At 25.0% G+C, this 20983-nt stretch overlaps 7 protein-coding genes and 1 non-coding gene across 9 annotated transcripts; 3 read left to right on the top strand and 5 right to left on the bottom strand.

The window, feature by feature from the left end:
* Positions 1-412: 412 nt before the first annotated feature.
* On the top strand, positions 413-5647 carry LOC122856701 (peroxidasin). Its single transcript, XM_044158475.1, has 3 exons — positions 413-792; positions 1735-2252; positions 2321-5647. Exons 1-3 carry the CDS (start codon positions 611-613, stop codon positions 5491-5493), a joined length of 3873 nt encoding a protein of 1290 aa, XP_044014410.1. The 5' UTR covers positions 413-610; the 3' UTR covers positions 5494-5647.
* Positions 5489-6624, bottom strand: LOC122856703 (acyl-coenzyme A thioesterase 13-like). Its single transcript, XM_044158477.1, has 4 exons — positions 6321-6624; positions 6104-6250; positions 5850-6037; positions 5489-5782 (listed from the first exon to the last, which is right to left on the bottom strand). Exons 2-4 carry the CDS (start codon positions 6191-6193, stop codon positions 5626-5628), a joined length of 435 nt encoding a protein of 144 aa, XP_044014412.1. The 5' UTR covers positions 6194-6250; positions 6321-6624; the 3' UTR covers positions 5489-5625.
* Positions 6505-8593, bottom strand: LOC122856702 (diphosphomevalonate decarboxylase). Its single transcript, XM_044158476.1, has 6 exons — positions 8362-8593; positions 8015-8085; positions 7851-7918; positions 7711-7757; positions 7008-7621; positions 6505-6947 (listed from the first exon to the last, which is right to left on the bottom strand). Exons 1-6 carry the CDS (start codon positions 8411-8413, stop codon positions 6645-6647), a joined length of 1155 nt encoding a protein of 384 aa, XP_044014411.1. The 5' UTR covers positions 8414-8593; the 3' UTR covers positions 6505-6644.
* A 312-nt stretch (positions 8594-8905) lies between these two features.
* On the top strand, positions 8906-12406 carry LOC122856700 (RING finger and SPRY domain-containing protein 1-like). Its single transcript, XM_044158473.1, has 7 exons — positions 8906-9912; positions 10000-10165; positions 10225-10407; positions 10480-10947; positions 11069-11286; positions 11360-11620; positions 11682-12406. The coding sequence occupies exons 1-7, from the start codon at positions 9701-9703 to the stop codon at positions 11764-11766; spliced, it is 1593 nt and encodes a 530-aa protein (XP_044014408.1). The 5' UTR covers positions 8906-9700; the 3' UTR covers positions 11767-12406.
* A 290-nt stretch (positions 12407-12696) lies between these two features.
* LOC122856699 lies at positions 12697-14775 on the bottom strand. 2 transcript variants are annotated; one of them, XM_044158471.1, is made up of 5 exons: positions 14496-14775; positions 14017-14214; positions 13682-13927; positions 13301-13492; positions 12697-13205 (listed from the first exon to the last, which is right to left on the bottom strand). In XM_044158471.1, the coding sequence occupies exons 1-5, from the start codon at positions 14510-14512 to the stop codon at positions 13004-13006; spliced, it is 855 nt and encodes a 284-aa protein (XP_044014406.1). In that variant the 5' UTR covers positions 14513-14775; the 3' UTR covers positions 12697-13003. The 2 variants fall into 2 exon arrangements, with proteins under 2 accessions (XP_044014406.1, XP_044014407.1); XM_044158472.1 differs by lacking the exon at positions 14496-14775 and adding an exon at positions 14282-14342.
* Positions 14776-15666: 891 nt separating this feature from the next.
* Positions 15667-17855, top strand: LOC122856697 (actin-related protein 3B). The gene is made up of 5 exons (XM_044158470.1): positions 15667-15678; positions 15752-16066; positions 16144-16458; positions 16521-16739; positions 16814-17855. Exons 2-5 carry the CDS (start codon positions 15791-15793, stop codon positions 16991-16993), a joined length of 990 nt encoding a protein of 329 aa, XP_044014405.1. The 5' UTR covers positions 15667-15678; positions 15752-15790; the 3' UTR covers positions 16994-17855.
* A 53-nt stretch (positions 17856-17908) lies between these two features.
* Trnae-uuc lies at positions 17909-17980 on the bottom strand. The gene has a single exon. It is a non-coding gene; the product is annotated as a tRNA-Glu (tRNA).
* Positions 17981-18245: 265 nt separating this feature from the next.
* Positions 18246-20622, bottom strand: LOC122856696 (transcription factor 25). The gene is made up of 3 exons (XM_044158469.1): positions 20300-20622; positions 18557-20223; positions 18246-18482 (listed from the first exon to the last, which is right to left on the bottom strand). The coding sequence occupies exons 1-3, from the start codon at positions 20429-20431 to the stop codon at positions 18440-18442; spliced, it is 1842 nt and encodes a 613-aa protein (XP_044014404.1). The 5' UTR covers positions 20432-20622; the 3' UTR covers positions 18246-18439.
* Between the last annotated feature and the right edge of the window lie 361 nt (positions 20623-20983).

Raw genomic sequence — 20983 nt, 5'->3', positions numbered from 1 at the left:
GAATAAATACGTGAGCATTTAACTGTGTGGCATATTGTAAAGATAAAAAATAAAAAAACAAACTATTGAAAAATAATAATAATATAATTTAAAAGGATTACAAGAGTTGCATATATTAAATACACAATGTATATTTTGAGTATATCTAAGATGAATTTTCTTGACCACTTTCACCTGGAAAAAATTAATTTATTAAAATTATTTATCTAAATTACGTTTAAATAAATGTTTATTATTATTTCTTTTTGATAATAATGAATGAAATTTATTTTTATTTATAAAGGCTTAAATATTTTTGTCTCGCTTTGGAAAAAAAAAAAAAAAAAAATACTTAGAGTCAAGTCCATCCAACATCACCACTCCCGCAATCCATGTTTATATCTTTTTTTATGTTAAACTCTGTCTCCGTTTAATTCGACATACAGAGAATCAACGAGTCTGCTTCAGTCGTTGAAGAAACACGACCGGCAGAGAGCTTCTTCTCTCGAAATAATTTATAAATAGTAAAAAAAATAATTATCAAAAATTTAGATAAAATAAATTACTGAATTAAAATAGTTTAATGGAACATCTTGATTGAGACAGTTTTTTTTTTCTTTCATTGGAGTTGATGATGGAGCTTGGATTTAAGATAATTATTGTCTTGTTACTTGCTGGATTTATTATTGAAGTTTCAAGTCAACAAGAAATATTTGATTGTCCAAAAAAATGCTGGTGTTATCACACAAGTGTTAGATGTATGTTTCAAAGTCTTACTTGGGTACCAAAAGTACCTAAAAATACAACAGTCTTGTAAGTATTTAAAATAATATTAATTTATTAATCAATTTTTCCATAAATTAAAATATAATTTTCATTTACTATTTACACAAATTAAATATAAAAAATAATTACATCTAATTTTTTCTATAAAAATAAAATATTTTTTAATAATTAAAATTTTCTTTTTTAAATTTAAATACAAAAATTATTTTAAAATTCGTAAAATTAATACAAAAGAGCCAATTATTTTATAGAAAAATTTAATTTTTTATTTTTGAATTAATATATACTTGTGCTAATAATAAATCCACGAGTTAAAAAAGTAAAAGAATAAAAAGGAAATAATAAAAAAAAAAAAAAATTGAAATAAATAAAAAAAAGAGCAACAACTTCGACCCAATCCCCAACATTTATCTTTCAACACAGTTTTAAACTCGCTAACCCGATCGCCCACTATCATCATCATTTAAACACAAATATCATTCAAAAAAAAATTTAATATAATAATCATAATTTTATATATATATTTTCCCACCTTTTTACTCTACTTAAATATCAATTCACATTTATTATTATGACATCATTGATAACATCTTACTTTTTTATTTTTTTTCTCGTTAAATATAAATTTATTTTTTTCTACTTGTTTAAACAATTTAATTTTAACGATTTTTCTAATTCAAAAGATGACGCACAACGTATATAAGAAAATACATTTAAAAAAAAAAAGAAAATAAAATTAAAAAAATATATCACGAGTAATGCCTTTCGTTTACAATTTAAACCAGAACTCTATTTTTGCACACTCAAGTATGTTTCATGTTTCCAGACACCACAATATTTATACAAAAACGAAAGACATAAAAAAACATATAAAAAATAAAACTAGCTAGAAACCACGTTTACTTTAAATAAACAATTTTTAATTTTATTATTTGTTAACAAAAAAAAATATGTTTTATTATTTTTCAGAGATTTAAGATTCAATGACATTACCGATTTATTACCAGAAACATTTATCGGACTAAAAAGCCTCGACACAATTTTGCTAAATGATAATAAGCTAAAAAGTCTAAAAGAAAATGCATTTATCGGATCGTATAATTTAAAAATATTATATTTATACAAAAATCATATTAATAATATAAATCCTGGTGCATTTAATGAGCTGATAAATTTACAACAGCTATATCTACATGACAATGAGCTAACTGTAATTGAATCAAAAACATTTAAAAATTTACCAAAATTAGAACGTTTATTTTTACAAAATAATAAACTACATAAAATTCCATTTGATGCATTTGAAAATTTTGGTAGTATGACAAGATTGAGATTGGATAGTAATGATCTTATTTGTGATTGTGATCTTGTTTGGCTTGTTGAAAAATTAAAAGAAAGACCATCTGAAATTGCAGCAATATGTCAGGCACCAATTGAAATGCAGGGTCGTTCATTAAATTCAATGTCACCAGATGATTTCCATTGTCGTGAGTATTAATTATTTTGTAATCAACATTATATCGAAATAATAATTGTTTGTTTTTTTAAATTAAAGATACACCAAAAATAATGGAAGGACCAGAAGATGTACATGTTGCAGTTGGTGATACAGTATTTTTTAATTGTCGTGTTATTGGTGATCCAAAGCCATCAATAAAATGGATGAAAAATTCAAACGACATGATTATTGATGGTAGTCGTTATTTTATGAAAGATGATGGTACACTTGTTATAACAGATATAACTGAATATGACATTGGTGAATATGAATGTATTGCTGAAAGTAAAATGGGTAAAATATCATCAAGAAAAGCAAGAGCAGTTGTAACAGCAAGTCCATTGATTCGTTTTATTGAAATACCATCATCACAAACAGCCAACAGTGGTGATGATGTATCATTTACATGTGTTGTTGATAGTAGACCACCAGCTAAAATTGAATGGTGGAGAAATGGACAAAAAATTACCAGCCAAGATAATATATTTATTGAAGATAATGGTAATACATTGAGATTATTATCAGTTGATGTAAAAGATACTGCAAGATATATTTGTCAAGCTAAAAGTAGTCTTGGTATGTCTGAGGTATCTGCTGATTTAAAAGTTATTAATAAAAATAATAAACCACCAAAATTAATATACGAACCACCAAGTAATTTAGTTAGTGAAATTGGTGCAATTGTTGAACTTCCATGTCGTGCTGAAGGTGAACCAAAACCAATAATAAATTGGAAAAAAGATGGTAGTGCATTGGAGCTAAATTCACGTTATAAATTATCAAGAGGTGGAAATTTATATATTAAAAATATAACAGCTAACGATGCTGGAAGATATGAATGTACAGCTGTCAATGAATATGGTCGTGCAACATCACAATGTTTATTAAAAATACAACAAACAACTGGTACAAGTGATACAATTATAAAACGTGCATTTAATGATGCAACTAAATCAATTGACAAAGCAATTAATCAAACACTTGAATCTTTATTTGGTATTAATGATGATAAAAGTAAAAAATTACATACAGATCCATTTAGATTAGCAAGATATCCAAATGAAATTGCACGTGCTGCAGCAAGACCAGCTGAAATATTTGAAAGAACACTTGTTAATATACGTCGTTACATTGATCAAGGTGTAACAGCAAATACATCTGGTCCATTTAATTACAGTGATATATTATCAATTGAACAAATACAAGAAATTGAAAGACTATCTGGTTGTACTGGACATCGTCAAGTTAAAAATTGTAATAATCTTTGTTATCATAAAAAATATAGAACAATTGATGGTTCATGTAATAATTTAAAACATCAAACATGGGGTTCATCATACACTGGTTTTCGTAGAATACTACAGCCAATATATGAAAATGGTTTTTCACAGCCAATTGGATGGGAAAAAGGTAGACTATATTATGGCTATAAAAAACCAGCAGCAAGATTAATATCAACAACATTAATATCAACTAAAAAAATAACATCTGATAATGGAATAACACATATGGTTATGCAATGGGGACAATTTCTTGATCATGATTTAGATCATGCATTACCAGCAGTATCAAGTGAATCATGGGATGGTATTGATTGTAAAAAATCATGTGATAATGCAGCTCCATGTTTTCCAATGGAAGTACCACCTGGTGATCCAAGAGTTAAAAATAGAAGATGTATTGATTTTGTACGTACAAGTGCTGTTTGTGGTTCTGGTATGACTAGTTTATTATGGGGTAATGGTTTAAAACCACGTGAACAAATGAATCAATTAACAAGTTATCTTGATGCATCACAAGTTTATGGTTACAATGATGAACTTGCTAAAAATTTACGTGATTTACAACAAGGTAATGATCGTGGTTTATTAAGAGAAGGTCCAGCATTACCAGGAAGAAAAGCAATGTTACCATATGCATCTGGAGAATTTGTTGATTGTCGAAGAAATCCATTAGAAAGTACAATAAATTGTTTTGTTGCTGGTGATATTAGAGCAAATGAACAAGTTGGTTTATTGGCAATGCATACAATATGGCTTAGAGAACATAATAGAATTGCTAGACTTTTGAATGAATATAATCCACATTGGACAGGTGAAAAAATATATCAAGAATCAAGAAAAATTGTTGGTGCTGAAATGCAACATATAACATATCAACAATGGATACCAATAATATTTGGAAAAAATATTGAACAACTTATTGGTCATTATGATGGATATAATCCAAATATTGATCCAAGTATATCAAATGTATTTGCAGCAGCTGCATTAAGATTTGGTCATTCAATTATTCAGCCACGTCTTGAAAGATTAAATGAAACATTTGGTAGTATACCACAAGGACCATTAAGTTTACGTGATGCATTTTTTTCACCATGGAGATTAGTTGATGAGGGTGGTGTTGATCCATTGATACGTGGTATGTTTGCAACAGCAGCAAAATTAAAATTACCAAATGAAAATTTAAATACTGAATTAACTGAGCAATTATTTAAAACAGCTCATGCTGTTGCACTTGATTTAGCTGCAATGAATATACAAAGATCAAGAGATCATGGTATAACTGGTTATTCTGATTGGAGAAAATTTTGTAATATGTCTATTCCAAATAGCTTTGATGATCTTAGTAATGAAATATCAAATGATAAAATAAGAAATAAATTAAAAGAACTTTATGGACATCCTGGTAATATTGATGTTTGGGTTGGTGGTATTTTAGAAGATCAACTACCTGGTATGAAAGTTGGACCATTATTTAAATGTTTATTACTTGAACAATTTAAAAGAACAAGAGATGCTGATAGATTTTGGTATGAATCACCAACGACATTTAAACCAGAACAATTACAACAAATAAAACAAGTTAATTTGGCTAGAATTATTTGTGATAATGGTGATAATATTACAAAAATTCAACCAAATGTATTTTTATTGCCTGAAAATGATAATGATTTTATTGATTGTAATGATATACCATCAATGGACATAAGAATTTGGTCAGATTGTTGTGAAAATTGTGATGAAGTTGGTAATTCAATATCAAGATCCAAAAGAAATGCTGATAAATATTCAGAAATTAATAATATTGGTATTGAATCAATGAGAATAACTCAATGTGAAGATCAATTATCTGATATTAAAAAATCAATTGAAAAACTTGAAAAAGAACTTGATAAACTTTATGGTGAAATTGATCGTGTATCAAATAAAATATCAAATCCAGTTTAGCTATTTATAAAATTTGTATATATTATACTTATAATCAAATAATATAAATTATATTTTCCTGTAAATTACATTTTTATTAACTAACAAATATAATTAAAAATTAATTTTTTATATTATACAATAATTTGATAATTAAAAACCAATGAATTTTGTATGTTGTCCACGAGCAATTATTGATCCATCATTTTTTTTAGCCATTTCAATTTTTAAAAAAGCCAATGTTCTACCAGCTTTTATTGTCTGGGCATCAATGGTAAGTACATCACCTGGAACAGCTTTTTTTAAAAAGCTATAAAAGCAACGAAATTAGTTAAACACTTTGAGGTTTATTAGTATTATTTAAATTAATTTCTTACGATATATTTAGATCAACAGAAACACCAGGAAGATTATTAGTTTTATCAGTCATTAATGCAAATGATGATATTGAATCAATAAGTGTAGTTGTACATCCACCATGAAGTGCACCAGCTGAATTAGTGTGTTCCTCAGCAACTGTAAATTCTGCTTTTATATTTCCATCACCAGCTGATAATACTTTCACCTTGATAAATAAATAACATTATAATTAATTATTTAAAATCATTTGTTAATTAAATTATATACCCACATTTTTTAAACATTGATAATCATATGATTTCAGCGACACTGATCTTTGAATAAGTGCTTTTATTAATTCCAAACCTTTTGATTGTGCCATTATTATCAAGCTTGATGTTTATAATATTTTATTTGCTAATCAAATTCAATGTATAACCTGTAAAACAATTAATTCAGTATGTCTTTTATTGCTATTTTCAATTTATATAATTAAATTTATACAATACCGTTAATTGTTGACTCAAGTTATCAATTTATAAATTTATTTCTCCTCAATATCAATCAGCTTTTACGTTATCAGAGTTAATACCCAACGAAAAATAATTTTTCAAGACAAAAATAAATCATAGTCACAAAACTATCACGTGATCATATTTCATAATACACTATTTTCAAATGAATAGTCAATAATTTTTAGTGTAAAGCTTTTATTTATCATTTAATGTCAACATTTGAATTTATAATTTATTTAAAACAAAAAAAATTACATATTCCCCTTGATAAACCATTTTTAATTTATAAAAATAATTTACTAATAAATAAATTATATTTTACAAGTCAATTGGATGACCTTTTGTGTCAAGTAAATGCTCTTTTGGATCATCAATGTACATTGGACCCTCGCCAATTTGCGTATGAATAATGTATTTTAATTTACCAGGTAATTGTTTATCACGATTAATTTTTTCAATTAATTCAGCTGAAGGTTTAATTATTTCTGGTGCATTGCCACGTATGTAATTTGAGTTATCATTTTGTGGAAAATAATAATCAATTATTCCTAAAACACTTGGTACATCTTTTTCTAAAAGATACAAAACAGTATTTGGTCCAGCATCATTTGTATAAGCAACCTGTTAATTGAAAAATTCAATTATTATTTATATTTATTTATTAGATAATTATGTTAATACCTTTAGACAATTAACAGCATCATTGTAAGCATGTACGATATCAATAATTGAATGTGTAACATCTGTTAGATATGAACATGGTGGATAAGTATCCAAACAAACAGCATGCATTTGATTTGAATCTTTAATTGTTAATTCAGCAAATTTATCAAAATTTCTATCAATAATTGCTTGTTGCATCAACTCCACACGTTCTGGTACACATTTATTTGCTCGATACTTTAATAGCTCTGATGTCTCAACACTATTCTTCATACCAATTGCACTTGACACTTTTTTTTTCGAATCATTTACCACGAGAATTAATATTCTCATTTCTGGCCAATAATTTGATGGAACAATTTCTTTGGCAATACTGTCTGTTCCTTGAGGATCACTGCCCATGTACCATCTAACAAAACCACCATAAACACTTCTACATGCTGAACCAGATCCAGATCTAGCAATGTCACTTATGTCACCTTTTATATTGTATAATTTTGCTAGTGCAGAAGCTAGACAAGCATAACCAGCTGCTGATGATGCTAGACCAGCTGCAGTTGGAAAATTATTAACTGAACAAATATGAATATGCCAGTTTTTCATTTCCAATGATAATTGTGCTCTTTTTTTAACTGTAAATTAATTAACATTTGTTATTTGTATCAATTATTCATTTAGCTTTTTCGATTTTTAGTTTTGTCTATTTTTAAATGTAACATACTTTGTTGAAGACAATTTTGAAGTCGTGGATTATCCATTGATTCTTCTCTAAAATAAATGAAATAATTTTTGTAAATTATTTATAAATAGCTTTATTTATTAACAATTAAATAGATTAATTAAAAATTTTATTATTTTTACCTTCCATTCAACCAAATTCTGTCTGTTTTAAAATTACAACTTGCCATCACGGTGGTTTTTGCACATAGCTAAATTAAAATAAAATAGTTTATTAATAAATTTAATAACAATTAATAATAATATTATGTTTAGTTAATTAATTAATAATAGTTATTAATTTTTACCTGTTTTGTATCAAGTGATGCTGATATAGAATCATTAATTGGTAAAATAAGTTTTTCATCTCTTTTTCCCCCTGAAAAAAAATTAATTAATCAATTAATTTATTAATTAAATAAACAAATAAATATATTAAAACATCAAATTTCTTAGAATAAAAAATAATATCAAGATACCAAAGATCAAAAGTCAAAAGTTACATGAACTTTTTGACCAAAAAAAAAAATAAATCTAAAAAAGAAAAATAATTATTAAATTATACTAAAATTGTATTTTAAAAATTAATACAGTTATTTAAATTTTAAATTAATATTAATTTATAATTATTTAGGGTTAATTATTATTGACCTACAGTATTTTATAACAGCAATGTTTACAGGTGCAACACAAGTAACAATATTCATTGTTATTTTTTGATTTTTGTTAATTTTAATTTAGCCAATAAATTTATTGTATAAATAATTGTTTTTTAATTTAAAAAAAAAACATAAACTTATGATGATAATAAGTGTTACGTGTTGTAAAAAAAAGTTAACGGTGCTGGAATATTTTTCTCCTACCTTTTTTTGACAGTCAACAGAATTATTTTTTTTTTTCTCTTCGACCCCAAAAAAAAAAACAGCTGATGACGTCTTTTTTAAAACATAATAACAATAAAAATAAATATTTATTATTTTAAAATCAACTGTATATTATAAAAATTATTCAATAAATTTATTTATTATATGAATTATTAATCCAAATAAATATTAATGATAAATTTGTTTAAAAAATTTATGAAAGTGTTTTTATTTTTTTTGTTAAACAAATAAAATTATAATTATTATTTAAAAATTGCTCCAATTTTAAAAAACTTTTTATTTCTATAAAAAAACATAGAAATGAATTTATATTTTAATCTTTACATCAAAAAAATTAATAGACTAGAAAAACCATGAAATCGTAAAAACCATACTTGATTTTAATTAAGTTTAAACAACCTGTAATTATTTAAAAAGTAAATAAAAAATAAAAAGTAAATTTTCAAAATAACAAATAATAATTATACTGTCAAATTGTTATTATTCATATTGTGTGTGTACAAACAAAAAAGCCATGTGACCTTGAATATATACACTGCGAAAAATAACACATTCACAAACAAGCATCATAAGTGAGTTTGCAAAAAAAAGAAAAAAAACTCCAAAAATAAGTGATTCACCAAGGAAAAAAAAAATCTACTATTAATAAATACAAAAACAAAAAAAATAAATTACATAGTTTATTATTTATCAAGCAAAAAAAGGTTAAATTTTTTTTTAATCAACAAAATGTATTAAAACCACAAACAGTATAACCTAAAAATAAACAAGATAAAAAAAAGAGATTAAAATTAAATTCAAGAAACATTAAAAAACTTTTACAGTTATAAAAAAAAAAAATAATAATTAAATTAATAAACTACCAAAATTTTAAATTGAAAATAAAATATCAAATTAATTTTGTAAATAAAACTAAAAAAAAAACTCAATTTTTTTCCTGTTAAAATTGAGTTTAAAAAAATACATAAGACATCTGACATATGAAAAATAAACAAGCATAAAAAAAAGCAAATAATAATAAACAATAAATTTATAAAAATTAATAATTTAAATGCCACGTAAAAAATTATGAAAAGTGTGTTAATAAAAGGTGAATAAATAAGTGTGGGAATGGGCAATTGTTGGTGTAAAAATAGTACTGAAGAATCTGAGGTTTATTGTGATAATAATCATGTAGTTAATGATACAACAATTATACCAAATAATTATAATGATAATAGTATTTGTGATGTTAATCAGCCAAGTTTTAAATTTCCAACATCAGTTGATATTGATAAATATGTTCTTGAGACTCTCAGTGTCATTGGAGCACTTGTTGACAAGTAAAAAAATTAAAATTATATTTATTAGCTAACAATACCTGCTTAAATTTTAATGATAAAAAATTATTTATTTATTTCTAAAAACAGTGAACAAGAGCCACCACAAGCTATGCTAAAACTTCATTCAATTGCTGATAAAGAAGAAGGCTGGATCCAAGTTGTTAGTTCAATGGTTAATGTCATTCCAATGTTGAGTCCACTTGGTCCATCTGTTATAACATTATTGCTTGATGATTGTCCACTGCCATCAAAGGTAGCTATTAATTTGTCAATTTAAAAATAACAATTTCATTATATTTATTTTATCAACAGGATTCAGTGTTAAAATTATCAGAGATGTTTCAATTATCACAAAAAACTGATAGACTGCAAACAACACCAACACAACAGAGAAATATATGTGTTGTACTTGGTTGCATTGCTGAAAAATTAGCTGGACCAAGTAGCATAGCAGTTTTATCAAATGCAACATTAGATTATCTTATAAATAATCTGGTAATTAATATATATTGTTTATCAATTTAAATTAATTGTTAAACTAATTTTTTGTTAATTGTTTTTTTACAGAAAAAAGACATTGAACCTTATGTAGTACTTTATTCATTAATTGCATTGGAAAAATTTGCCCAAACAAGTGAAAATAAATTGACAATACAAAAAAGATTATTAGCTGAAATAAATAATCCATTATTGTTATTAGAAAAATGGGTTGATGAAAAAAATTATGTTAAACGTCAAGTTGGATTTTCTGCACAATGGTGTTTGGATAATTTATTTTTAATTGATGGAAGAAAATATTCACATGATACTGTTGATTTAACTGGTATTAATGTCATGTTAAATACAAGGGATGTTAGTGAGTATTTAAAAATATCACCAAATGGTCTTGAAGCACGTTGTGATGCATCATCATTTGAAAGTGTTAGATGTACATTTCAAGTTGACAGTGATGTATGGTATTATGAGACTCTCATTATGACAACTGGTGTCATGCAAATTGGATGGGCAACAAAAGATAGTACATTTTTAAATCATGTAAGATTGAATGATCAATGATTTTTATATTTGCCATTATTTTAATTATCATTTACAGTGTTTTTTTTTTAAATTAAAAATAAGACAATTAATTTTTCAATTTTTCTTGTTAAATTAACAGGAAGGATATGGTATTGGTGATGATGTTTATTCATTATCATGTGATGGATGTCGTAGATTAATTTGGCACAATGCTAGAAGTGAAAAATATCATGATCGACCACCTTGGAAAGCTGGTGATGTACTTGGTTGTCTACTTGATTTTAATAAATTAGAAATTATATTTTCAATTAATGGAGTACCACTTAAACCTTGTGTACAAGTATTTAAAACAGCAAAGTAATTATAAATTAATTAATTCGTTTTTTGATTATTATGAGCTATTTTTTAAATAAAATATAAATATTTACAGATCTGGATTTTTTGCTGCTGCAAGTTTTATGTCATTTCAACAATGTCTATTTAATTTTGGTAATGTACCATTTAAATATCCACCAACTGATCGTGAATTCAAAAAATTTAATGATCATGCTGTATTAAATCCAGAGGATAAAATTGTTTTACCACGTCATATTTATCTGGATCAATTACGTAAAATGAGTGTTAGAGAAGATTCATGTACACTTTGTTACGATCAAAAAGCATCTGTTCGTCTTTTACCCTGCAAACATCGGTAATTAATAATTTAAAAATAAATTTAACAATTGTGAAATACATTGTTTTATTTTTTCCAGGGGTTTTTGCAAAACTTGTCCGTTGCAATTAATTGAGTGTCCAATGTGTCGAGCAACTATCAAAGAAGTTGCTGCTGATGATTAATATTAATTATTTATTATAAAGCAATTGATACCTCTGAAAAATAATAACAATACTACATTCGATAAAATTTGAAGAAACAAAAAAAAAATAATAACAATAATATCAATTAACATTGCATTTTGATAATGCATTTTTTTTATTATTATTATTTTTTTTTCTTCTTATCACGAGTGGTAAGTGTAACCAGTATTTTCATCGAACAGAAAAACTAAAAAAAAAATATATTTTTTTGCTTATTAATCATAAAAAATTATAAATATATAAAAAAAAAAATATTTAATTATAAAACGAAATTAAAAAAAAAAAAAAAAAAAAAAGTAAAGAACCAATGTGAAGAATAGAATGGACTGAATTTAAAAATGTGCTTCAAATTATTATTGATTTTCTAATTTTTTTTATTAGAAAAAAAAAGATTCTTTTTGATAATTTAAATTATTTTTATAATTTTTTCTTTATTTTAAATTACTAAATGATTATTTTGATTTTTTTTTTTTGTTAAATATTCCATGGAAATAAAAATTTACCATATTTCTAATTTATATTTGGAAAAAATAAAATTATTGTATATTATTAATATTGAAAGAGAAATTTAACATTTCAATTTTTTATTTATTAAATTAATTTTCTTATTGAAAAAAAATAATGTTTATTTTATTTTGATGATCACAGTCTACATAACTGAGATGATTGGCCTTCAAGTTTTTCCATAGTTGTCTCTTCTCATGAAAAGAAAGTTTACTTGTTTGTTCAATCTTTATGCACTTCACGACATAAAGTAAGTACAGGTGCGATTTAAAATTACACTAAAGATGAAGACGATGAAGTCTTTTTTTTACGTAATGGTGCTGGTGTCATTAAACTATAATATTATAATTAATATTTATTAAATTAAAAAATATGTTGGTACTGGGTATGTAATTAAAACAAAATAAGTTTCAAGCATTTATTTATTGAGTCAAAGAATGACTACAGTATTATAATACTTTGTCATTTTTATACGTCTGTTGACGTTGAGTTAATGAGGTATCAATTTTATTTATACTTTATAAATTTTCTAAATGTTTAATTAAAGTATACTAAATTAAAATTTGCTGGTAATCATAATCCCTAGACGGTTAGACATTCAGCAATTGCAATTAAAGAAACAGCACAAGTTGGTGTTAATTCAACAAGACGAGGTAGTAGTTTGTTTACAATTTAAATGATTCATACTGGGTCTTCAAGTTTCTTCATAGTTTTATCTTCTCATTGAAAAATTAATTGTGTTGTTTCTCAATGATTCTTGTGCATCCAAAAGATTCTGAGTGATCATTTCCCTTTGACATTCAAGTGCCATCGAGCTCAGAGCTAATTCTTCAGCGCGTTCTGATAGAGTCTTTTTTTTATACAATGATGCTGATGGCAATAAACAAGGTTCATCTTTATTATCAGCAGGATCACTATTAAGCAGAAACAAAAAAAAAACAATTTTAATTATATTGGTAAACTTATGTGGAAATTAAAAGTTAAAAATTAAAAATAATATTTTCATTACATGATTCCAGCTTCACATTTTGTTTCACAGCTCTCAGCAGGTTTGTATGTGTGATTTAACAAAACCTTAGTAACTTCAGAATTACTTGCATCAGGAGGTATATTTTTTGTTTCAACAGGTTCTAAGGATAAGTTTGAAAATTTAGGATTCTCTTTGTCTTCTGCAAATGCCAACGAGGGTGACTCTGGAACACTGTAAAATTAAAGTCTCATTACTTTGTCATGCATACCTATTTTTATTATTTATTATTTATAAAATATTATAAATTTTAACATGCATAAAGTTGGGGTGAATTGTATGAGGTCATGTGATATAAACGTGACAGTTTGGTGATACAGACGAGGTGATAGCAAAGTTGTTATTACAAATATTTTTTCTTACACATTAGGTGATCGATGCTCGACCTTAAACGCTCTCCATGGTTTTATCTCTTCATTAGAATTGATTGACTGATGACTTTTTCTGCGGAGATACTGAGATACTTGATTGTTCAGTCGCGATAGAGGCATTTCAGGAAAACGCTTCTTTCTTCTTTCAGAATATGTTTCATATTCAATTAAATGCTTCATTTTATAATATTCTGCTGGTGGCAATGAATAAGTTTTATCTCCAGTATCAGCAGGTTCACTATTTAACAGAAATAAAAACAATTTTACTGGCATTAATATTTATGAACATTTGTGAAAATTAAAAATTAAAAATAATTTATTCATTACATCTTTCCAGCTTCACATTTTTCCTCACAATTTTCAGAACATTTACATTTGTGATTTAACATAATCATTCGTTCTATTTCAGAAATACGTTTTGGATGAGAACGTATATTTTTTTTTTCAATTGTTTTCAAAGATAACTTTGAGGATGTCGAGTTCTCCATGGCTTTTGAAGATGTTAACGAGAATGACCCTGGAGCACTGTAAAATTAAAGTCACTTTAGTTTGTTTATATATTTTTTTGTTTATTATTTACAAACTGTCATACAAAATGTTTACAGTTGGAATTAATAAATTTGACAGTTCGAATTACTAAAACCCCGTTGAGGTAATTCGTACAATAAGTCTAAAATCACGGAAACATGTGCCATTTTCTCATATATTTATAATTATGCACAATTAATTAATAATATAAACGATATATCTACCAACATGTATGAGTTAATTGAATAAATAACTCATTATTAAAATAATTTACTTACTTATTTTTGAAAGACATGATGAATTGTTTATTTGCTTAATTTTTTTACAAACAATTGTATCGCTGAAAGATAACAGGCCTCACCAACAAAGACAGCTGATATATTAATGATAATTTAATTAAATTGTAAACTGGAATTAGCTATTTATCCTATTTATAACAATCAATCCTTTAGCTTCAGTATGTTGTATATTTTTTAAAAATTATATGATTCAAGTTTTTTTGCGTTGACTGTTTTTTTAAACACCATGTGTCTCGTTCTCACTTCTCGTATACTTTATTTTTTTCAGCAGTTTTGACAAAAAAAAAAAAAAAAGAATACAGAGAGAAGAATATTTCTAAAAAAAAATCCCTAGATTTAAATCATTCGATGTTATTTTTTAAAATTATTATTTAGATGTAAGTATATATACTTAATACTTATTAAATTAAAAAATATAATATTTTATTTATTATTTATTATTATTATTCATTCATTGACTCAAGAATGACTAATAATTTCCTACTTTTATAACTAATATTTTCAATTATTTAAGTAATTTTATTTACATTTTATAAATCCTTAAATGTTTAATTACAGTATACTGAATTGAGTTTGATTATTAGAGAAAACAGCAAATGTTGGTGTTAATTCAACAAGGCCCATAGTTGGGTAAGCTCAAATCATGGAAAACAATTGGTTGGTACATACTGGATATGTAATTAAAATATAAAATATTAAAACAAAATAAAGTTCAAAAATTTATTAACTCAAAAAATGACTTAATTATATAAACCATATCTGATTACATTTTATAATAACTTGTACATTAATTTTAGATGAATTTTGAAAATTTTTAATTAAATTATAACTAAATCAAGTTTTGCTGGTAATCATAATCGCTAGGTTATACTATCAGCAATTATGATTGAAGAGAACCGCAAAAGGTTGTTATAACAAATATTTTTTACTCTCCAGATGATTTATCATGCTCGACTTTCATTTTGCGCCATATTGCAAACTTTTGATCATAAGTGAGTTTTGTTGTTTTTTCAATTTCCTCGCATTCTGAGCGCCACTGGTAGTAAAGTGGCCTTTTTTCATGTTGTTGTTTTCTAAATTCAAGATATTTTTCAGTTTTTTTTTTTTTATATTCAAGATATTTTTCAGAGTGTCTAAATGAACGTTTGGATATTCAATAAAGGTTTGTCAAAATTAATCATATTATTTATCAATTTATAAATACAATTTTAACACAATTTTTTTTATTTAAATAGTATCCAGTAAGACATGGAATTGTTGAAGACTGGGACTTGATGGAACGTTTTTATCAACAATGTATTTTTAAATATTTAAAAGCCGAGCCAGAAGATCATCATTTTTTACTAACAGAACCACCATTAAATACACCAGAGAATCGTGAATATTTGGCTGAAATAATGTTTGAATCATTTAATGTACCAGGTCTATATATTGCTGTTCAAGCTGTACTGGCACTTGCTGCATCTTGGACAGCAAAACTTATTGATGAAAGAGCATTGACTGGTATTGTTGTTGATAGTGGTGATGGTGTTACTCATGTTATACCAGTTGTAAGTTTGATTATTTCATATTTCAATTGATTGCTAAATTATCTTTTGCTCAAATCAATTTATAAATTTTTTTCAAGGCTGAAGGATACGTGATAGGAAGTTGTATAAAACACATTCCAATTGCTGGACGTGATATCACATATTTTATACAAAGTCTTTTACGAGAACGTGAAGTTGGTATACCACCAGAACAATCATTGGAAACAGCCAAAGCAATTAAAGAAAAACATTGCTATATTTGTCCAGATATTGCCAAAGAATTTGCTAAATATGATAGTGATCCAACTAAAATTAAAAAGTATACTGGTATGAACAGTATAACACAACAAGAATTTAATGTTGATGTTGGATATGAAAGATTTTTAGGACCAGAAATATTCTTTCATCCAGAGGTAATTATGATTATTTAATTTTAAAAAATGTATAAATATTTAATTTACTATTTATTTTACAGTTTGCGAATCCAGATTTTACAACACCACTTGGTGAAATTGTTGATGATGTCATACAAAATTGTCCAATTGATGTTAGAAGATCACTTTATAAAAATATTGTGCTATCTGGTGGCTCAACAATGTTCAAAGATTTTGGAAGAAGATTACAGAGAGATGTCAAAAAAACTGTTGATGCAAGATTGGAACTTAGCAAGAAGCTCAGTGGTGGACATATAACTGTAAATATAATTTATATTGTTTATAAATTTGGTAGTATTATTGTTGTATTAATTTATCTTATTTATTTCAACAGCCAACAGCAATTGATGTTCGTGTTATATCACATCATAAACAACGTTGTGCTGTATGGTTTGGTGGTGCATTATTGGCAAGTGGTCCTGAATTTTATAATGTTTGTCATACTAAAAAAGATTATCAAGAATATGGACCTGGTATTTGTCGCTACAATCAAGCATTTGGCAGTATTGTGTAGACATTAAAAATTATAAACAAAAATGAATTTAAAAAAAAAGCAAGATGTTGACTTAAAAACTCACTTGCATTTCCAATTTTTTTTTCTTTTTATATTTAATATATATATATTGCATTTTTATGACACTGTCTTGATAAAAAATTATATTATCAAATAACAAGATAAATTTAATTATGAAAAATAAAAATAATAACCGTGCAATCTATGAAAAAAATAAAATCAACAGATAATTGAATTAAATTTAATTAACTGAGTTTGAAAATTTACATACAACGCACATTGTTAAAGCAAAAATTATATTGATAGGTTTTGAAATAAAAAATAATCATCATAAAATGTCAATCGATTAATCTTAATTAATACAGAATTAATTGTAAATACCTGTATGTTATAAAAAGAGATTTTATCATCTTCTCTGTTTAATGCATTTAAAATGATAATAATAAAATTTAAAAATATTATTAATTGTTTTTTTTTTTTTCAATCAATTTATTAACTTGTCAATAAAATTTTTTTCATAAATTATTATTTGTTTTATTTTATTAGCTGTTGTTTAATTATTATAATTAATTCGAAATTTTTAAATAGAAATAATTATTTCTATTGAATTATTTCGAAATATAAAAATATTTCGAATATTATAAACAGTTATAATTATTGTTTATTATTATTAATCATTAATTTTTATTTATTTAAAAAATTAATTAAACTTTAAAATAATTAATTTTAAATACTTGTATTTCATTTTTCCAATGGAATATTTTCATTTTTTTTTGTGATTTCGTCAAGTTCCTTTATCTCAAGTGTATTAAATTCTTAAATTGATAATAAAATTAGCTCAAATAAAAATAATTGTACTGTAATAAATAATGATATTATTGTTAATTTTTAGTTAAAAAAAAAACAAAAAAATATTTCCGATACCGGGAATCGAACCCGGACCTTCTGGGTGAAAGCCAGATATCCTAACCAGTAGACCATATCGGATAGGGATGTTGACGGTAACTGAAATTTTTTCGTACATAAGGAACATTTTATTAACAATAATAAATAGCAAATTTAATTAATTAATTTAATTAACAAATTTTTTATTGAGGCGGGAAAGCTAAATGCAATTTTTAAAAATTTATTTCTGTTTTTTTTTTTTTTAATTTCTAAAAATAAATAAAAAAAATAATTTCTATTTTAAAAAATTAATATTAATTAATAAAATAATTAAACAATTTTACAACAAGAAAAATAACTAAAACAAATTATTCATTTATTTATTAATTTATTTCATTCAATATTACTGTAAATTTTTATTTACAAGATAACAATACAATAGTATTTTCAATTATCAATTTAACATGATTGATTGAAAATTATTTAACTATTTAAATTCATGATCAATAAGGCATTTAAAAAATAAAAAAAGAAAAAATAAAAATAAATAAAAGCTGTTGTTTAATCAAATTCATCTGGAGCATCATCAGATTCTTCTGCATGTCTGAAAAATAAACAAATAAATTAATAAACATGATAAAAACAAATAAAACAATAAATAAATAATTGAAAACTAACCGAATATTAAGACCATTGATATTTAATTGTCCATCAAGATCAGAAAACAATGATGAGACAAATAATTGAAGTAAACCAGAATGACTTGATGGTTCTGCTCCTGCTGCTGTTGTTGTAGCTGTTGTTTGTAAATTTTGATAGATATTAATCGAGTCGCTCGGTGGTAATGGATCATACGAAAAGAATGTAGAATTTTGTTGCATTCCAGGTTGTAAAATAGTTATCTCTTTAATATCAGAAAGTACAATATGCCTCAATATATTTTTAGGAAGTTGTCCTTGATATCTCTGCATTCTTTTTTCACAACAAAAATCAGCATATTTATCACCATTATCAATTTTATCCATAACAATATGTACATTTTTTTCAATCCATGGCAATACATTATTTTCTTTCCACAAATGAAACGTACGTATGACATAAAGACTCTCAATTTTTTCCAATGCTGGTGTTGTTGTTGATTTAGCTTTTGAATTAAAATAATCATGACCAAGAAGACGTGTGTCTGTTGACACACCACATTTATCAAGTAAATCAGTCAATACACCAGGAAACATAAACAATGCATTTTGTAATAATTCATCAGCTTTATCAATATCATTAATATTAAAATAACAAAGTGCAATGCTATATGCAATATTTGGTAATTGAATTAAATTTCTTTCATCATTCCAGGCATTAAAAAATTCAATAAACCAATTATATTCTTTTGATCTTAATGCATAAAGATCAATTGCAAGAACAATTGCTGTTGGATCATCATCTGGATCAAGTGATAACAATACTTTTGATAATTCAAGACTAGTTCTGTAACATGCACGTCCACCAATGAACATTAAATAACGAAATAATGCTATAAATAATGCACGATTTGTTTGTTGTTTATAATTTAAACGACAATTTCCATTTGTTAAATTAAATAACGGATGAAATGCACATTCTAAACAATGAACAGCACGTTCAACAAACTCAGCAGACATTTGTAAGTCTTCATTTAATTTACATACATCAGATAATTGTAATAATGCATCAACATGATGAGGATATGTGTTGAGAATATTTACAATATTATCTGGTGATTGACTCTCAACAGCTGTGTAAAATTTTTTTTGTATTTTTTGATAACTTGTACTGTGATTAAATATAAAATATTGTATATTGTCATTTGAATTTGTCATACTTTTATCAACTGACATTGATAAACCAGATTTACCAGTTGATATCCAATCAGATTGACTTGTTAACCATGTCTTGCGGAAATTTGTTCTTCCATTATTACCACGTTGTTTACTTTGGTTGTTTTTACTTCCACATATTCTGTTTAGTTCATTTTGAGGATTTAAATATTTATGTTGGACACTTAATACTTTATATTTTAATGATATATTTGATGTGTCATTTGACGATGTTTTACTTGAACATGGAACTGGCTCACCAAGAAGACGATTAACTTCACGTACACTACGTTCAATTTCATCAATTTCTTCATCATCATTATCATCAATGTCTGATGATACTTTTTGTACTTGTTTATCATTTTTTCTCTTCTTTTTACGCTTTTTTTTACGTTTTATTGTTTCATCTTCGGATGATTCTTGATGGCTAACAGATGGTACGTTAACCTCGTTGTTTTCTTCTTGTTTTTCGGTATCAGAATCATCATTGAGCTAATGAAGAAATAATTTATAATTTATATAATAAAATAAGATGAATATTAGTTATTTAAATAAATTGAATACTAACCAAATCAAATACGTTGAAATTTTTTGTTTTTTTTTCTGTTATTGATACGTCATTATCACTTGTGTCATCATCTTGATGATTTTCCACTGGCAAATCATTGCCATAAACTTTTCTTAAATATCTTGTTGACATTATTTTTTATCATTAAATTGCTAGTTTATATTTTTTATTTTACTGATACAACAATCAGCAATATTTATAGTAATAATAATTGTTTTTTTTTTTTGATAATTACTCGTCCAGCAATCCAGCATTGAACGAACACAGCTGATTCAAGAAATATTTTTTTTAATGCAAAATTATTATGATTATAACAATCTGCAAAGTGCTGCGGTCTGGCGAATGAACATGAAACTAAATAAAAAATATAAAATTATAAATAAAAAATAAAGATAATTATTGGATAAATAAAATTAAAATAATTATGAACATGTTAAACATTAGCCATAGAAAAAAATGTAATTAAATATTAACATTAAATTGAATTAAAAATATTTTATTTAATGAAATTAATTTTTTTCAGTTGAAAAATATTTTTAAAACCTATTGCAAATTGCTTTTGCATTTAAAAAAAAATCTATATATAAATAAATAATAAAAATTTATAATAAATTTTCTAAAAACAATAATAAAAAATCTATAAAAATTGTTTAAAAAAAAATAATAATAAAAAGTAGTAATAAA

This window comes from Aphidius gifuensis, linkage group LG5, assembly GCF_014905175.1.
Source record: "Aphidius gifuensis isolate YNYX2018 linkage group LG5, ASM1490517v1, whole genome shotgun sequence".
In the NCBI taxonomy this organism is placed as follows: Eukaryota; Metazoa; Arthropoda; class Insecta; order Hymenoptera; family Braconidae; genus Aphidius; species Aphidius gifuensis.
Note: the sequence above shows the minus strand (reverse complement) of the source record. Positions and strands in the feature narration are given on the sequence as shown.

What these genes read in the sequence shown, in the direction of transcription:
- LOC122856701 (XM_044158475.1), top strand. Translation starts at nt 611, where the DNA reads ATGATGGAGCTTGGATTTAAGATAATTATTGTCTTGTTACTTGCTGGA. An exon ending in CCTAAAAATACAACAGTCTT is followed by an intron (nt 793 to 1,734) that starts GTAAGTATTTAA and finishes ATTATTTTTCAG; the next exon opens with AGATTTAAGATTCAATGACA. An exon ending in ACCAGATGATTTCCATTGTC is followed by an intron (nt 2,253 to 2,320) that starts GTGAGTATTAAT and finishes TTTAAATTAAAG; the next exon opens with ATACACCAAAAATAATGGAA.
- LOC122856703 (XM_044158477.1), bottom strand. Translation starts at nt 6,193, where the DNA reads ATGGCACAATCAAAAGGTTTGGAATTAATAAAAGCACTTATTCAAAGA. An exon ending in ATTATCAATGTTTAAAAAAT is followed by an intron (nt 6,038 to 6,103) that starts GTGGGTATATAA and finishes TTATTTATCAAG; the next exon opens with GTGAAAGTATTATCAGCTGG. An exon ending in TCTGTTGATCTAAATATATC is followed by an intron (nt 5,783 to 5,849) that starts GTAAGAAATTAA and finishes TTGCTTTTATAG; the next exon opens with CTTTTTAAAAAAAGCTGTTC.
- LOC122856702 (XM_044158476.1), bottom strand. Translation starts at nt 8,413, where the DNA reads ATGAATATTGTTACTTGTGTTGCACCTGTAAACATTGCTGTTATAAAA. An exon ending in CATCACTTGATACAAAACAG is followed by an intron (nt 7,919 to 8,014) that starts GTAAAAATTAAT and finishes ATTTTAATTTAG; the next exon opens with CTATGTGCAAAAACCACCGT. An exon ending in ATGCTGTTAATTGTCTAAAG is followed by an intron (nt 6,948 to 7,007) that starts GTATTAACATAA and finishes TTCAATTAACAG; the next exon opens with GTTGCTTATACAAATGATGC.
- LOC122856700 (XM_044158473.1), top strand. Translation starts at nt 9,701, where the DNA reads ATGGGCAATTGTTGGTGTAAAAATAGTACTGAAGAATCTGAGGTTTAT. An exon ending in CAAGTATTTAAAACAGCAAA is followed by an intron (nt 11,287 to 11,359) that starts GTAATTATAAAT and finishes AAATATTTACAG; the next exon opens with ATCTGGATTTTTTGCTGCTG. An exon ending in CTTTTACCCTGCAAACATCG is followed by an intron (nt 11,621 to 11,681) that starts GTAATTAATAAT and finishes TATTTTTTCCAG; the next exon opens with GGGTTTTTGCAAAACTTGTC.
- LOC122856699 (XM_044158471.1), bottom strand. An exon ending in AAATGTGAAGCTGGAAAGAT is followed by an intron (nt 13,928 to 14,016) that starts GTAATGAATAAA and finishes TCTGTTAAATAG; the next exon opens with TGAACCTGCTGATACTGGAG. An exon ending in GAGCATCGATCACCTAATGT is followed by an intron (nt 13,493 to 13,681) that starts GTAAGAAAAAAT and finishes TTAATTTTACAG; the next exon opens with TGTTCCAGAGTCACCCTCGT.
- LOC122856697 (XM_044158470.1), top strand. Translation starts at nt 15,791, where the DNA reads ATGGAACGTTTTTATCAACAATGTATTTTTAAATATTTAAAAGCCGAG. An exon ending in TTACTCATGTTATACCAGTT is followed by an intron (nt 16,067 to 16,143) that starts GTAAGTTTGATT and finishes ATTTTTTTCAAG; the next exon opens with GCTGAAGGATACGTGATAGG. An exon ending in AAATATTCTTTCATCCAGAG is followed by an intron (nt 16,459 to 16,520) that starts GTAATTATGATT and finishes TTTATTTTACAG; the next exon opens with TTTGCGAATCCAGATTTTAC.
- LOC122856696 (XM_044158469.1), bottom strand. Translation starts at nt 20,431, where the DNA reads ATGTCAACAAGATATTTAAGAAAAGTTTATGGCAATGATTTGCCAGTG. An exon ending in ATTTCAACGTATTTGATTTG is followed by an intron (nt 20,224 to 20,299) that starts GTTAGTATTCAA and finishes TTTCTTCATTAG; the next exon opens with CTCAATGATGATTCTGATAC. An exon ending in ATCAATGGTCTTAATATTCG is followed by an intron (nt 18,483 to 18,556) that starts GTTAGTTTTCAA and finishes TTTATTTTTCAG; the next exon opens with ACATGCAGAAGAATCTGATG.